Source organism: Amyelois transitella, chromosome 5, assembly GCF_032362555.1.
Source record: "Amyelois transitella isolate CPQ chromosome 5, ilAmyTran1.1, whole genome shotgun sequence".
In the NCBI taxonomy this organism is placed as follows: domain Eukaryota; kingdom Metazoa; phylum Arthropoda; class Insecta; order Lepidoptera; family Pyralidae; genus Amyelois; species Amyelois transitella.
This window is the reverse complement of record NC_083508.1, coordinates 11,561,598-11,576,264: the sequence shown is the minus strand read 5'-3', so window position 1 is coordinate 11,576,264 and position 14,667 is coordinate 11,561,598. Positions and strand designations below refer to the sequence as shown.

At 38.9% G+C, this 14,667-nt stretch overlaps 3 protein-coding genes across 15 annotated transcripts in view; 1 reads left to right on the top strand and 2 right to left on the bottom strand.

Annotated features, from left to right (window-relative positions):
* Positions 1-14,667, bottom strand: part of LOC106140565 (cytoplasmic tRNA 2-thiolation protein 1) — a 66,096-nt gene that overhangs the window by 26,578 nt on the left and 24,851 nt on the right. The window lies entirely within an intron of this gene.
* The window catches only part of LOC106140556 (rho guanine nucleotide exchange factor 15), a 100,568-nt gene continuing 85,902 nt past the window's right edge, over positions 2-14,667 (bottom strand). For all 13 annotated transcript variants that reach the window (XM_060944429.1, XM_060944430.1, XM_060944428.1 and 10 more), the window contains 9 exons: positions 12,465-12,654; positions 11,508-11,690; positions 10,204-10,408; positions 9,686-9,854; positions 9,049-9,188; positions 7,784-7,933; positions 7,052-7,229; positions 6,406-6,607; positions 2-5,645 (listed from right to left, as the gene is read on the bottom strand). In XM_060944429.1, the coding sequence (XP_060800412.1) occupies positions 5,479-5,645; positions 6,406-6,607; positions 7,052-7,229; positions 7,784-7,933; positions 9,049-9,188; positions 9,686-9,854; positions 10,204-10,408; positions 11,508-11,690; positions 12,465-12,654 (1,584 nt within the window). In that variant the 3' untranslated portion in view covers positions 2-5,478. The remainder of the gene's footprint in view (positions 5,646-6,405; positions 6,608-7,051; positions 7,230-7,783; positions 7,934-9,048; positions 9,189-9,685; positions 9,855-10,203; positions 10,409-11,507; positions 11,691-12,464; positions 12,655-14,667) is intronic.
* LOC106134232 (uncharacterized) lies at positions 505-3,770 on the top strand. Its single transcript, XM_013334227.2, has 2 exons — positions 505-751; positions 1,126-3,770. The coding sequence occupies exon 2, from the start codon at positions 1,128-1,130 to the stop codon at positions 3,768-3,770; it is 2,643 nt and encodes an 880-aa protein (XP_013189681.1). The 5' UTR covers positions 505-751; positions 1,126-1,127.

Sequence of the window (14,667 nt, the reverse complement as noted above, 5' to 3'; positions counted from 1 at the left end):
GTAAAAAATACAATTAATATATTTGAAATTGATATGGATCATAATAATTATTACATAACTATAAATACTATTAGTCTCAACACAATTACATGGAAATATCTACAAAAAATAATTTAAGTACAATCAATCGGTTTCGTTTTCAATTTCATTGCTTAATATAACGTTAGTTCGGAATGTGAGACGGCGGGGCCGCGTCGTGACTAGGGAATTTCGAGGCGCGGCCCAGCGAAGCACCTTTAGGTTCAAACCACACTTGTATCAATAACCCTCATTAACTTATTAATTACATAGATATTATCCGAGCTGTGAAACTTTTGGGTCTGACTATCCCGTAATCGATAAATACGTAATATGCGTGTGTAAACATACATACATGCCAGTTTCCCATAGTGGTAGACAGAGGTCACCCCTTTTCGACATACATATCAAAATAAATATCATTTCTAGTTACGAAACAAAAGCGGTTCCAACCTAAACGAAACTAAATAAAAACGCAAGTAAGTAAGGTAAAACACCCAAAGCCCGACAGAGCACCATTCCTCGACAATAAAAAAGTAATTTTTAAAAAATAAGAGTTTCTTTAGCATTTCCGAACGCATTTCAAGGATAACTCATAGACAAGGATTATAAGATGTCATCGCCCATGACATATACGTCATGCGGCCATTTTTAATAAAATGGTGTAGAGCGATACATCGACTGGCGGAGTGGCCTAATAAAATCCGGTTTTATTAGCAAAATCGCTAAGGAGGTGAGTGAGAAATATAGCTCATACATGTTATTTATAATAATCTACCGAAAAAGCAAATTATTTATTGAGTTAAAACACAAGTTGACAACATTTTAGTAATATTTTTTCAATGGTAAGGTTATCCTTTGCTGTGAAAATAGGACTGTCGATTATTGGATTATTTTTTATGCCAAATTCCAATTTTCGACGAATGTCGAAACTTATTTTTTTTTTTACTTGAGCATTTTAATTAATCCTTTTGCTAAGTTATTTTTGCGCTTTTTAAAAATAGTTATAACATTAAAATCGAAATATTGCTTCCAATATTCGACAGCTGTGTCGATGATTGGAAATTCCATATATACCAGTAATCGACATCAGTATTTTGTTTGCAGGAATGGCACCCAAAAAATCTTATACGCCGTTACAAATGGCGCAGGCTATTACAGCCGTCCGTGAAGGTGAAAAAATTTCAACGGCAGCGAAAAAGTTTGGTGTTCCCAGGATCACCTTACATGATAAAATTTCCGGTAAAACTCCAATTGAATGTTCTATGGGCCCTAGTACATATTTGTCAACAGAAGAGGAAGCTATTTTAGAAAAATGGATACTGGACATGGCTGAACGACACATTCCTATTACTAGAGATGAGTTGCTTGATAGCGTGCAACGTATCATCGTTGACCAAAAAAAGACTACTCCCTTTACCGACAATAGACCCGGTAAGAAATGGTACAATCTATTTCTTAAGAGACATCCTTCATTGTCTGAGAGAACGGCCCAAAATTTGACCACAGCACGAGATGCCGTTACAGAAGAAGGTATAAAACGTTGGTTTGGGGAAGTGAGCTCTTATCTTCAGGAAAACAACCTTAGAGAGATATTAGAAGATCCGTCGCGAATTTTTAACGGAGACGAAAGTGCTTTTTATTTATCACCCAAAGCCGGAAAAGTTTTAGCAAAAAAAGGTGATAAGCACGTCTACCAATCTTCTGGAGATGAAAAAGATAACTTGACGGTACTAATTACCGGAAATGCCGCTGGACAATTAGCACCTCCAATGGTAGTTTTTTCTTATGAAAGAATTCCATCCACAATTTCATCCAAATTTCCAGAAGATTGGGCTATGGGACGATCTCCGAGTGGCTGGATGTGTAGTAGTACATTTTTTGAATACATTGCCAACATTTTTAATCCATGGTTATTACAGCAAAATATACCAAAACCCGTCTTGTTTTTTTTGGATGGCCATAGATCTCACTTGACATTACACCTATCGAACTTTTGTGCTCAAAATGGCATAGAAATCGTGGCATTATATCCAAATAGCACACATATCCTTCAGCCAATGGACCTAGCTATTTTCAGGCCATTGAAAATATATTGGAATAAAGCTGTCAAGGATTGGAAATTAAAACATTTAGGAATGAATTTAAAAAGAGAAGATTTTGCCCCTGTTCTTAAGACAGCGTTGGAATCAATAACAGAGAGTTCTGTTAAAAATGGATTCCGCGCTGGTGGATTGTATCCCTTTGGCCCTGACTACGTCGATCTCTCCAAAATAAAGTCTCGCAACAAGAAGGAGGCTTCGTCAGAACAAATATTGTTTTTTGATTATCTAGAAAAAGAAATAGTGGCGAAGCTACAGAAGGAAAAGTTGCAGATATTTAATGACCTTTACTATAAAGACAGACAAAATTTAAACATTCACTTAAATGAAGAAGACCTATCGCTCTACATAATATGGGCTAGTAATAAGCAAGCTATTGAACTTTCAGGTCACGTTAATGAGCAATCTACTTCACCCCAGACCCTCGTTGAAATACCAAATCCTAATGAAATCAATCCTGCAGAATCTCTTTCTGCTACAAATGCAGATACAGATGTACAATATCAATTTGACATACAACTAGATCATGACTATTTACCACATATTACTCTATCTAATGCAGGATATGACGCAACCACATCCACTTGCACCCCAAATGACGCTCCAAAATCTAGAGAAATACTGGATAATTCATTGACTGTCGCTAGCCCAAGTTCTAACTTAAATGATCCTATTCCAACAACTTCAACTTCCTGTTCTTATACGTTTATGTTTGATATTGCCACAAAAATAACACCTTCAAAAGAATTGACAAGACCTGGGAATTCTCAAATCGGCCAAAGTTCTGCAGAAAAGACACCCGTGAAAGAGCTGACAAGACCTGAGACATCAAAAATTAACCAAAGTTCCATAAAAAAGACACCTTTGAAAGAGCTGGCAATACCTGGGACAACAAAATTTATTCAAAAGAAAGGAGAAAGTACATATATTATTCCATCACCATTTAAGCGAAATTTATTTTGGCCAGGAGAAGATGAAAACAAAGGAAAAAAAAGAAAACTGAAGGAAAAAATTCCTTTTGTTATAACAAGTAAACCATGGAGGGAATATAATGAAAGGAAAGACATTGAAAAAAAAGAAAAAGAGAAACAAAAAGAAATTAAAGCCAAAGAAAGAGAAGAAAGAAGACTATTAAAACTGAGAGAGACGGAAGAAAAAAAGAAACGACAGATGGAGAAAGAAATTAAAACCAAGGAAGGGAAAAAGATAAAAAAATCTAAACCAGATGACACATCTTCAGATAATACGGACATTGAAGTGCATTATGCAGAAAGTGAAGACAGCTTAGATATGCAAATAGATGCAGAAAAAACAGAACATGAAAAATCTGAGAGCTCGACTCAATCCGAAGATGTGCCACTGATCAGATTTTCTAAGAAATCTAGAAAATATTCCATTGGAAACTATGTCATAATAAGGTATGAAGGGGAATACTTCCCAGGCGTAATAGAAGGTATTCGTGGAAATAGATTTGAAATTAGTACAATGACCTTTTCAGTGGGAAACACATACAAGTGGCCGGAAAAAAAAGATAAAATCTTTTATGAAAAGTCTGACATCATTGAGGCAATATCCCCACCAGTGCTGTGCAATAAAAGGGGTTTCTATACGATACCCGAAATGAAAAAATATCTACCTTTTGCTATTTAACTTTTATTATATTTAAAGAGGAATAAGACTTTTTGAATATTTTGTTTTTAAGATTTTTAAAGAATTTCAAGCCATCAAGAACTTAGTTTTATAAGGCTACTTAAATAAGTACTAATATAACAATTTGTGATTTAATTTAGATATAAGTTTTGCTTTAATTGCTATTGGCAAGATCTCTTAATATAGACTGATTATTATTAAGAAGGTACTTACTTAGTAAGTTATAGCAAGTCTGTGATTAAAAGTTGCCATTGTTTTTAAGGAAAAGTTAAACTGTTGTTACTAATTGTCAAATAATATTAAGAAGAACTTTATGTTTTATTTACGAATGTTTAACATTTGAGGCGATGATACCTAATACTTCTAATAGTAAAAATTGTCAGCTAAGCTGAAATTATGTTAAATAATTATAAATTGTACTAAACATATCATTATGTTTTCACAATTATTAAATGACTGATTTTTTAAAACTTAATTTTAATTTCTACATCATATAATTTCCTAATATTATTCTTACATTTTTAAAGCTAGAAAAAAGGCTTTACAGATATTTTTGGCTATGCGTATTAGAAATAGGTTGATTATTGGGTGACGATAACTGGAATATGTCGAACAGTGGGTGTAGATAAATGGAACTCTACAGTCGATTATTGGAAAAACGACAGCTTTTTTTTTTATTTGATATATTTCTTTATTATGTAACTTGACGCTTATTTTTACTTTATAATATTATAAAATACACCCTGACGTTTTACTCAATACCTCAAAGTACCACAGAATGTCACAAAAACCAAAGTAATGGTAGATATTGTTAGTGAGCGTCGCTAAAGTGTCGATAATTGGGTGTTTTACCTTACTAATAACTAAAATCGATACAAATATAAACCGTAAATTATGTACAATTGTGAATCTCATACGTAACTGTACACTTCACAAACACTCTTGAAGAGCACTATCAACTATGTTAAGCACCTTAAAATGATTAAATAGTGGATCAACGAGAAAACCAAGTCAATTACACTAGTAAAATGTTCCAAAAATACTAGTCTAGTATATCGATATTTTTTATCGATAAAAATATCGATTAATTATCGATAAAGGCAGTGCTGGACGGACATAGTTTTCAAGCTATTGTGCAGTTACAAACATTAATAATACTTTTTTACGTTACGTCTTCATCTCTTAATCTGTGAACAAGTAAATAAACGCGTGTTCGACCTTTTAAAAATTCAGATTTAGGTTCGAGGACGCAAATATCATCTCTTAAAAAAAACATATCACTCATTCAATGACGAAGTGTCGTCATGTAATATTGAAAGTTCCGTACCTAATCGTTGCTTTCAGTTGGAATATTATAATATACTAACTACGCTCATCAAGCAATGTCTATGGCTAATGTCTTCAGCCGCGCTTCATATATTATTTTTATTTGAATATCTTCTTCGTTAATAAGATTTTTAACAAACGTCGCTACAACATATCATTATGCAAAAATACGAACGTCTTCTTTATTCATCTAGTTAGAGCAATTTATGTCCGACGAAAACAAGCCAGTATTAAATTCAAACTAAGAACGCGTCTCGTTTAAATATTGACAGTCTATTGTCCGATTAAGAACAAACTTAACTTTTTGTCAGACAGAAAGCAGCCAATTTCAAAATCAAACTAAGAACGCATATCGTTTAAAAATGGATAGTTTGTTTTCATGTCAGAGTATTCGTTTCTTCTGTCCGACGTAAGTGGCCGAGAGAGCGAGCAAGCGATATCGCTGTCGCAGGTTGCGCGCGCGCACGTGCGCGGACGCGATCTCGGCGGTGTAGGCGCCGGGGAACCAGCCCGCCTCGCCGTCCCGGGTGCGCTCGCCGTAGTACCAACCTGTGGGAAACGATATATTTTTCACTAGGATTTTTATTTTATTAACATGATCAACTGTAGGTAAAGAAAATTCAAGAAGCATATTGGTGTCAAGGTAGGTAGGTATTATGAGGTGATTAGGTACCTTTTAAGATTTAAATAAAAAGAGGATATATGGCATTTAAAAAAAGTGTTAAAAATTCCTCTCTGTTTGAAGTCCAAATCAAATTACATTAAATTGTTATTGTAACATTTGCTCATAATAACAGTAAAAGGTGTTAAAACACTATTGTAATTACGACATCTTAAATGCATTAACGTGTTACTGTACACATTTTTTGACAATTCGTATTCGTAATCGTAACGTGCAGTTTGTTACCGCTTAGTTTTAAGTCATTTATTTGACGTTAACCAATGTTGTAAAACCAAAAGATTTGACAACTATTATTAAAGCGATAAGAATATAAATATCTTAAAATAAAGAATAAAAAATTAGAATTAATGACAATGCCGTGTGGTTCCCGGCACCAATACAAAAAAGAATAGGACCGCTCCATCTCTTTCCCATGGATGTCGTAAAAGGCGACTAAGGGATAGGCTTACAAACTTGAGATTCTTTTTTAGGCGATAGGCTAGCAACTTGTCACTATTCGAATCTCAATTCCATCTTAAAGCCAAATAGCTGAACGTGGCCTATCAGTCCGCTCAGGACTGTTGGCTCTGTCTACCCCGCAAGGGATATAGACGTGATTATATGTATGTATGTAATTTATCACACCACCTTCGCTGGTCTTCCTGGTGACGTTGATGACGTCGCCCTCGCTGAGCGGCAGCTCGTCGGGCTGCGCGGGCGCGTACGCGTAGAGCGCGGCCACCTGCGGGCAGTCCCAGCCCGCGTACACCGCCTCGCCGTCCGCGCCCGCCGCCGGCGCCAGCGCCTCCGCCCAGCGCCCGGCGTCCGTCTCCGACGCGCACGACATCAGCTGACCACCACAACACCAACCTTACTATTTATATCTTCTTATATCTATCTATGTGAAAACGTGCCGTGCGGTTCCCGACACCTATACAAAAAAGAATAGGACCACTCCATCTCTTTCCTATAGATGTCGTTAAAGACGACTAAGGGATAAGCTTACAAACTTAAGGATTCTTTTTTAGGCGGTGGGCTAGCAACCTGTCACTATTTTAATCTCAATTCTATCTTCCAAATAGCTGAACGTGGCCGTTCAGTCTTCAAGACTGTTGGCTTTGTCTGCCCCGCAAGGGATATAGACATGACCATATGTATGTATATAAAAAATTACACATAAAATACTATTGTATTTTAATGAGAAATAAATTTCTTTAAATCTGTCAAATATACCGAACTAAGTCGTTCAATTCAAGATGGCGACAACGTGTCATTATTGTCGTTACACACTCACCATCTCCACGGTGCGGCCCTCGTGGTTCTCGAGCAGCGTGAGCAGCAGAGCGTGCTTGGCCGCCCCCGCGCCCCCGCCGCCCCCCGCGCCCGCCGCCCCCGCCCCCGCCGCGCCCTCCGCCGAGCACACCTCCAGCAGCGAGCGGGGGCAGTGGTCCACGCACACGAAGTTCTCCTCGCTGGAAGATACCGTGGCATCAATATGGAGAACTAATTTTGAAGGTCAATAGAAACTCGGAAAAATTAATGGTTCGCGGCGATTCGATTGAGCATTTAAACAAAGAATTTGTTCGGTGGTACAGGTAAGTGAACAGCTAAGGAGTTCCACCTTAAATTGTTCAGTAGAACAGATGACACTAAAGAGTTCCACTAGTTCTGAGGAAATATAGTACCGTTAGTTCTATCGTGGAACTGGTACTGGCATACGATCGCTCATGTAACGATGAAGGTTTTGAATGAATAGATACAACAGTAGCAAGGGGCGTATTTTAAAAGCGTATTTTGTATCTCCATAATTATGAAACTTGAAATTCTGGGGTGGGTTATTCTGTTATTAATATGATAAATTGTTGGGTAAACATGATTCTAGGATAGAGACGGCCTCACTCTCCCTTTAATAAACATATTAAATTTATTCTTACAATTTGCATGACAAATGATGAAAACAAATAGATGTTTAAAGTTCGAATGCAAAATTTAAGAAAAAGAACAAAATCAGGAATTAATACAATACCTCTTCTTTTTAGTGATGACCAGGAGATCGTTGAACAGGAACAAATAGAGCGGGATCTTGTGGAATTTCTTGCCAAACGTCAGTTTCATCTCGTCTGTCTTCCAGACCAGTTGCGTCATCTCTCCGGACCGCACTAGCCAGCGGACGGGCCTAGAACAGACGATTTTTACGTACAATATTTCATATCATGTGCCGTGTGGTTCCCAGCACCAATATAAATGAGAACTCCATGTCTTTCCCATGGATTTCGTAAAAGGCGACTAAGAGATAAGCTCATAAACTTGGGATTAGTGCCATCGCGTTACCACAAGGTGGCGCTGATTAAATCACATACAAATCCGTGTTTACTTCATCGACGCATTTGTAGAGTAAAACCCCAGGAGTCCCGTACTCGCCCGGGTTTAAGACCGGGGAGCAGTTAAAGTATTTCCCATTTGAAAATATAAAAATAGGGTCAGGTTTATATAAATTCTGCGCTTAGGCGCTCAAAACCTTGTACTCGCCATACAGCTTTGATTACATTAGCACGTATATTGACCGACCAAAAGGTTGACTGGAAGAGATTGCATTAGCGATTAGTCCGCCTTTGTACTTGTCTCTGTTTGTTTTGTGCTGTTTTGTATGTTTTACTCTTATGGTGCAATAGAGTTTTATCTATCTATCTATATTACGTCCTGATGTTTGTTTACGGCATCTATTCTCTATACATATCTCTATAGTCTATCGGCGGCCTTTGTGGCGCAGCGGTAGTGCGGTTGTCTGTGAAACCTTTGTGTTGGGTTCGAATCCCGGCCAGGGCATGATGAGACACAAACTTTCTCTTATTGGCCTAGGTCTTATATGCTTATCTATATAAGTATTTCGTTGGGTTATTATCTCGTAACACAACTTTCGAACTAACTTCGAAGCTAACTCAATCTGTGTAATTTGTCCCGTGTATATATTTATTAATTTATTATCTATCTATCTATACTACAACGTCATGCTGTTTGTTTACGGTATCTATTCTCTATCCTACTACTATTATAAAGGCGAAAGTTTGTATGGATGTATGGATGTTTGTTACTCTTTCACGCAAAAACTACTGAACCGATTACCATGAAATTTGGTATGTAGGTAGCTGAAGACCCAGAATAACACATAGGCTACTTTTTATCCCAGAGTTCCCGCGGGATTGATAGGGTTTCCATGCGGACGAAGTCGCGGGCGGCCTCTAGTATCTGTATAGTTGTGTAGAGTGGAGCCCCGTAACAATGCGCCAGTACCTGCGGTCGCGCCGGCAGCAGGCGGGGCCCAGCACGGGCGGGTTGCGCACGCCGCCCGGGAACTCGATGCAGCGCGCCACGCGGAACATCTCCTCGATGCGCTCCGTGTTGCGCGCGCCCTCGTTGCATTGCGATACGAACTGTAGCAAAGAGGTTTAATGTTACAATAAAGTACCTGGTTGACCGAGCGGTGCTTGGTGGGCGTAACAAAAATTATCTATGAAAATAGTAAAATAAAAATATAATACTATCGAACCTTACCGCGTCCGATGAGAAAACCGATCGCTGTGATTTTTCCACTGACTCCAACTTGGGAGTTCCTACTGGTTCGTCAGTGACTAATTTGTCAACTGTTTGAAATGACGTCAGAAAAATACCTTATCATTGTCCAGCAACCATCTTGTATGGAAAAAATATTTTGGGTAAAAAACGGGTGAAAATATAGAAATACTACTTTCCCCAGACCTAGCTAAATCAATGTTTTAGCCACGTACCTATATTTCAAATTCCAACAAATCAGTTACAGCCGTGTTCGAGAAAACGAATACAATACAAGTTGCTCATTCAATAGTACCTATAGAATACACTTATCACATAATAATACTGTAGATACTAATAAATAAGCAATAACACTTACGTTGTTAAGAGTGGCGAGGGCGTGCATGCAGCTCTGATACTCCTCATCCGAAGAGTCGAGGTTCTTGAGAACGGCGTCAAGCAGCAATGGAAGCCTGGTGACCCGTTGCATGGGCAGCATCAGGAACGAGTGGAGGGAGAGCGACTGGCAAGCCGGGTGGCTTTCTAGTCTGCAATAGAAATAAAATAAAAAAATTATAAAAAAAAAACATTCTGTTAACGCAGCGTGGCGCCATCTATGTTTATGCCGTGTAGTCATAATGTGAAGATGGTGGTGACATCTATCTTTTGACTTTAAATCTATTTCATAAATCATTCAGCCTATTCCTAGATCGAATCTACTTTTTTTATCTCGCTCGGTGACCACACATCATCATAACAAGATTCGAAATAAAGGTACGTTGCGTGCGCGTTGAAAACCTGTATTATTTATAATTAATAGTATAATGCAACGCAAAAGATTAAAATCAGTTTATTTTAATCGATTTGGTAACTTTTACATAAAAGATTTCTTCTCACCTTCTTAGCGCCGCAGCGAAGGCGGGCCTCTCCCGCAGCCGCTGTAACGCCTTCACCATCAGAGCTTGGTTCTCGCAGTACTTCACGTACACGTGGAAATGTTCCTCGGCATGTTTCCTCACGATCTCGCAGATGCCGGTCAACAGGATGTTGTCCTGCCAACACTTCTCCAGCTCGTTCATTAGCAGTTGGGAACATTTTCGTACTGTAATAAAAAAAGTAAGTTATAATTTTTTCAATGTTTAGACTCTTATGAAAAAAGAGAAACTTATTTCTATTAAGGTATCTGTTTCTAAATGGCCGTGTGGTTCCCGGCATTTTAGAATAGAACCACTCCATATTTACCATGGATGGATTTCAACTGTATGCCTTCAAATACCTAATAAGTGACAGGTTGCTACCCCACATCATAAAAGAAGAATCCCAAGTTTTTAAGCCTACCCCTTAGTCGCCTTTTACGACATCCATGGGAAAGAGATGGAGTGGTCCTATTCTTCTTTGTATTGGTGCCGGGAACCACACGGCACATCTATTCTATTCTATTAATTAGTGCATAGGGAAACTTATGTAGATACCACGTTAGCGGAAGTGTGGTGGATAATTGCACACTAACTATGATAATTGTTCGGCCTTGTCGATGATTGATGATGATAGGGCAGGCGATAAGTCGGATCGGAATTAAATGTGAGTCTAAATTGAAATGTTTTTGTTATTTTGTCTGTAAATAAGTAATCAGGACGAAAAAAATTAAATTAAACAAAATTTCGAAAGTCAAATATTATGTCGCGATGCAAAATCGTTTCTTATATCATATAAATTGATTCTTGGACTTCCTTGGGATTCCTCTTGTGAGCTGTCACTATTTGAATTTCAGTTCCATTATAAAGCCAATACAGCTGAACGCGGCCTTTCAGTCTTTTCAAGACTGTTGGCTCTGTCTACCTCGCAAGAGGTATTGATGTGACTATATGTATGACTATACTTTTACAGTCTAAAAGAAGCAGCGGGCATAAGTACCTACTATATTTTTGAATCGCTACCAGACCAATATGGAAGTTATTATTATTATAACACTAGCGACCCGCCCCGGCTTCGGCTTCGCACGGGTTGCATTATTGATTTTGATACAAACTGTCACCCCCATTTTAATATTTTAGGGGTTGATTTTTGATAAATAAAGTATCCTATGTTAGAACGCGGGTTTTCAATTATATGCATACCAAATTTATCGAATCGGTTTAGACGTGAAAGCGGAACAGACAAACAGAACTCCACATTTATAATATTAGTAAAGAATAAATTACCTGGCAGTATAGTCGCGAAGAGGATATCAAAATCGTCTCTTGGCAAAACGTGGGCGTCCCTGAATGCTGGGTGGGAGACGAAGTGGGCTTCCAGGACGTTCAGCGAGTTCAAATACGAGGCTTCGGACGTCAGCAGCTCGAACTTGGCCTCTTGGAGACGCTTCTGGGCTGGTGCTAGCGAGCCTGTGGAAGAATGTTTGTTAGAAACAAAATGAAATAAATAAATACATAATTAATTTAACATATTAATTAAACCCGTGGGGCGCCACTAGGGCACGGCGGGCACTCCACGTGTAATGCGACCTATTGACCAAGGCAAGACTATTGTAGCGGCCGTTCAGCCTCCATGGACAAACCCTCTTTGACTTGACAATTTAGATGACCAAAACTGACAGACCTATGAAAAAAAAAGGACAATCGACACTAAGATAAGACGACGACAAGATGACATCTTGAACGGGCGAAATTCTTTTTTTATTCTGACAAGACATAGAAGAACCTCGGCCCGTTCAACTATTGACTACTGACCAAGGCACTCAGCACGGCAGAGTTGACCACCTCGGGCACCTCGCCTTGGGGTGTGAAAGGAATGTCTGCCCTTGGGGCGCCACTAGTGCACTCCACGTGTAATGCGATCTATTGACCAAGACTATTGACTATTGACCAAGGCACTCACTCAGCACGGCAGAGTTGACCACCTCGGGCACCTCGCCTTGGGGTGTGAAAGGAATGTCTGCCCGTGGGGCGCCACTAGTGCACTCCACGTGTAATGCGACCTATTGACCAAGGCAAGACTATTGACCGAGGCACTCACTCAGCACGGCAGAGTTGACCACCTCGGGCACCTCGCCTTGGGGTGTGAAAGGAATGTCTGCCCTTGGGGCGCCACTAGTGCACTCCACGTGTAATGCGATCTATTGACCAAGACTATTGACTATTGACCAAGGCAGCACTCACTCAGCACGGCAGAGTTGACCACCTCGGGCACCTCGCACCACAGCGTGCGGGCGGGCCCGCGGGGCGCCACCAGCGCCATGGCGGACGGCCGTGCGGCGGGCGCCGCCGGACCCTCCGCTACGGACCCCGCGCCCGATCCCGAGGCTTCGTACGCGTCGGAGTCTGAATCGCCCGTCTCGCGGCAAACGGACTGCAATTGAAAAATTAAAATTATTTTCTCATAAGTACGTATACATATATCATCACGTTAATATCCCTTGCGGGGTAGGCAGAGCCAACCGTCTTGAAAAGACTGGAAAGCCACGTTCAGCTGTTTGGCTTTATGATGGTATTGAGATTCAAAAAGAGACAGGTTGCTAGCCCATCGCCTAAAATATGAATTCTAAGTTTATAAGGGATTGGCCCTTAGTCGCCTTTTGCGACATCTATAGGAAAGATATGGAGTAGTCCTAATCTTTTTTCTATTTGTGCCGGGAATCACACGGCCAAAAACACCTAGAAAAAAAAACCTTGGATTTAGTTTTGTTTTTTAGGAATCTTGCGTATGACTTAATTTTGAGAGATATCGATATCCTGGTCTGTATAAGGAAAAAATGACTGTCGCATATTTTATTGTATTGGACAACGGATTAATTATAATTGATGTTAGTATTCGACCACTTTTGGAATATTCCATGATGATAGACGCGCGTCAGCACGGACAAAAGCAACTGAGCAATAGTGTACGTCAAGTCTTTTATTCCTTTTGTACAATCCATACAAATACCTAGCTATTGTGCTCAATGCGTCTTTTTGATTCATGCATTTATATCTTAACTTAGAATTAAAAAATCATTTTAAGTAGCAATCCGTAAGACCTACGAGATTAATTTTAATTGATAGATAGAATGGACTATAAAACTTTGGAATATTTTCAAATAAATTCTAGATCAAGTTCAAGATATGTACATGTATGTATTTACCCCAAATAAACAATTCATATCGATGTTACTAATTAGTTTGTTTGACGAAATCTCATTTTTAATTTTTAAGGTCATTATCGTGTCCCGAGCGAACGTCAGTATAATTTGTACCAATTACGGCGGTATTTGTCGGCGCCAGGTAAATACCTGGTAGTATATATTAAACAAATACCTATTTAAATCCATATCCATACATCCTACTAATATTATAAATGCGAATGTTTGTGAGTATGTCAGTATATGGATGTTTGTTACTCTGTCACGCAAAAACTACTGAATACGACGAAATTTGGTATGTAGGTAGCTGAAGATCCAGAATAACATGCATATAGGCTACTTTTTATCCCGGAGTTCCCACGGGATTGATAGGGTTTCCATGCGGACGAAGTCTGAATCGTGTAGTCTTACTCGCGATATTTTCCCTTATCGTAAGTGCATCAAAAAGAAATACTAATGAGATACTTAAATACATACATGACCACGTCTACATTCCATGCGGTTTAGACAGGGCCAACAATCCCGAAGACTGACAGGCTTCGCTCAGTTGCATGGTGTAGTGATGGAATTGAGATTCAAATAGTGATAATCTCGAGTTTATTGGCTTTTCTCTTAGTCGCCTTTTACGACATTCATGGGCAAGATACGGAGTGGCCCTGTATGGTATGTATGGCCAAGAACGAGTATTAACTATATTTCACGGTAAATCAGAATTTCTCCCTTATTGTATAACACGGCCGGTTCAAATGCCAAGCGTAAGTCGGCCAAGTGAAAGCATTTATTTCACGTCTCGCGAATTTAATACTGAGCAGTTAAAATGGAGTTTGTGTCATCGTAACTTATCCGAGAAACCGCAGTTCTTACAGTTTATTGGAAAGACCAAATGTTCGTTAAGACATCAGGATTAAAGGTTAATGACACGTTCGCCTCTGTGACCTTTTGCACACACTCATATCACGTGTTTGTTCCTTATGGGGTAGACAGAGTGAATATAATTACAAGACTCGTAAATTTCGAACTAAACTTTAGCTACATGGTTTTAACTTTGTATTTTTACACCAACCTCATCATTATTGTATAACTATGGTGATGACATATCTACGTACTTAAATGATAACTATAATGTTTACTTTCTTCCAAAGATCCTTTTTATAAAGACAACAAAGTAGATTTCATCAAGAGTTTAAACACTTAAATGCCTACAAGTAAATACTGCCAGAATATAGTTTTTGAGTTTATCGCGA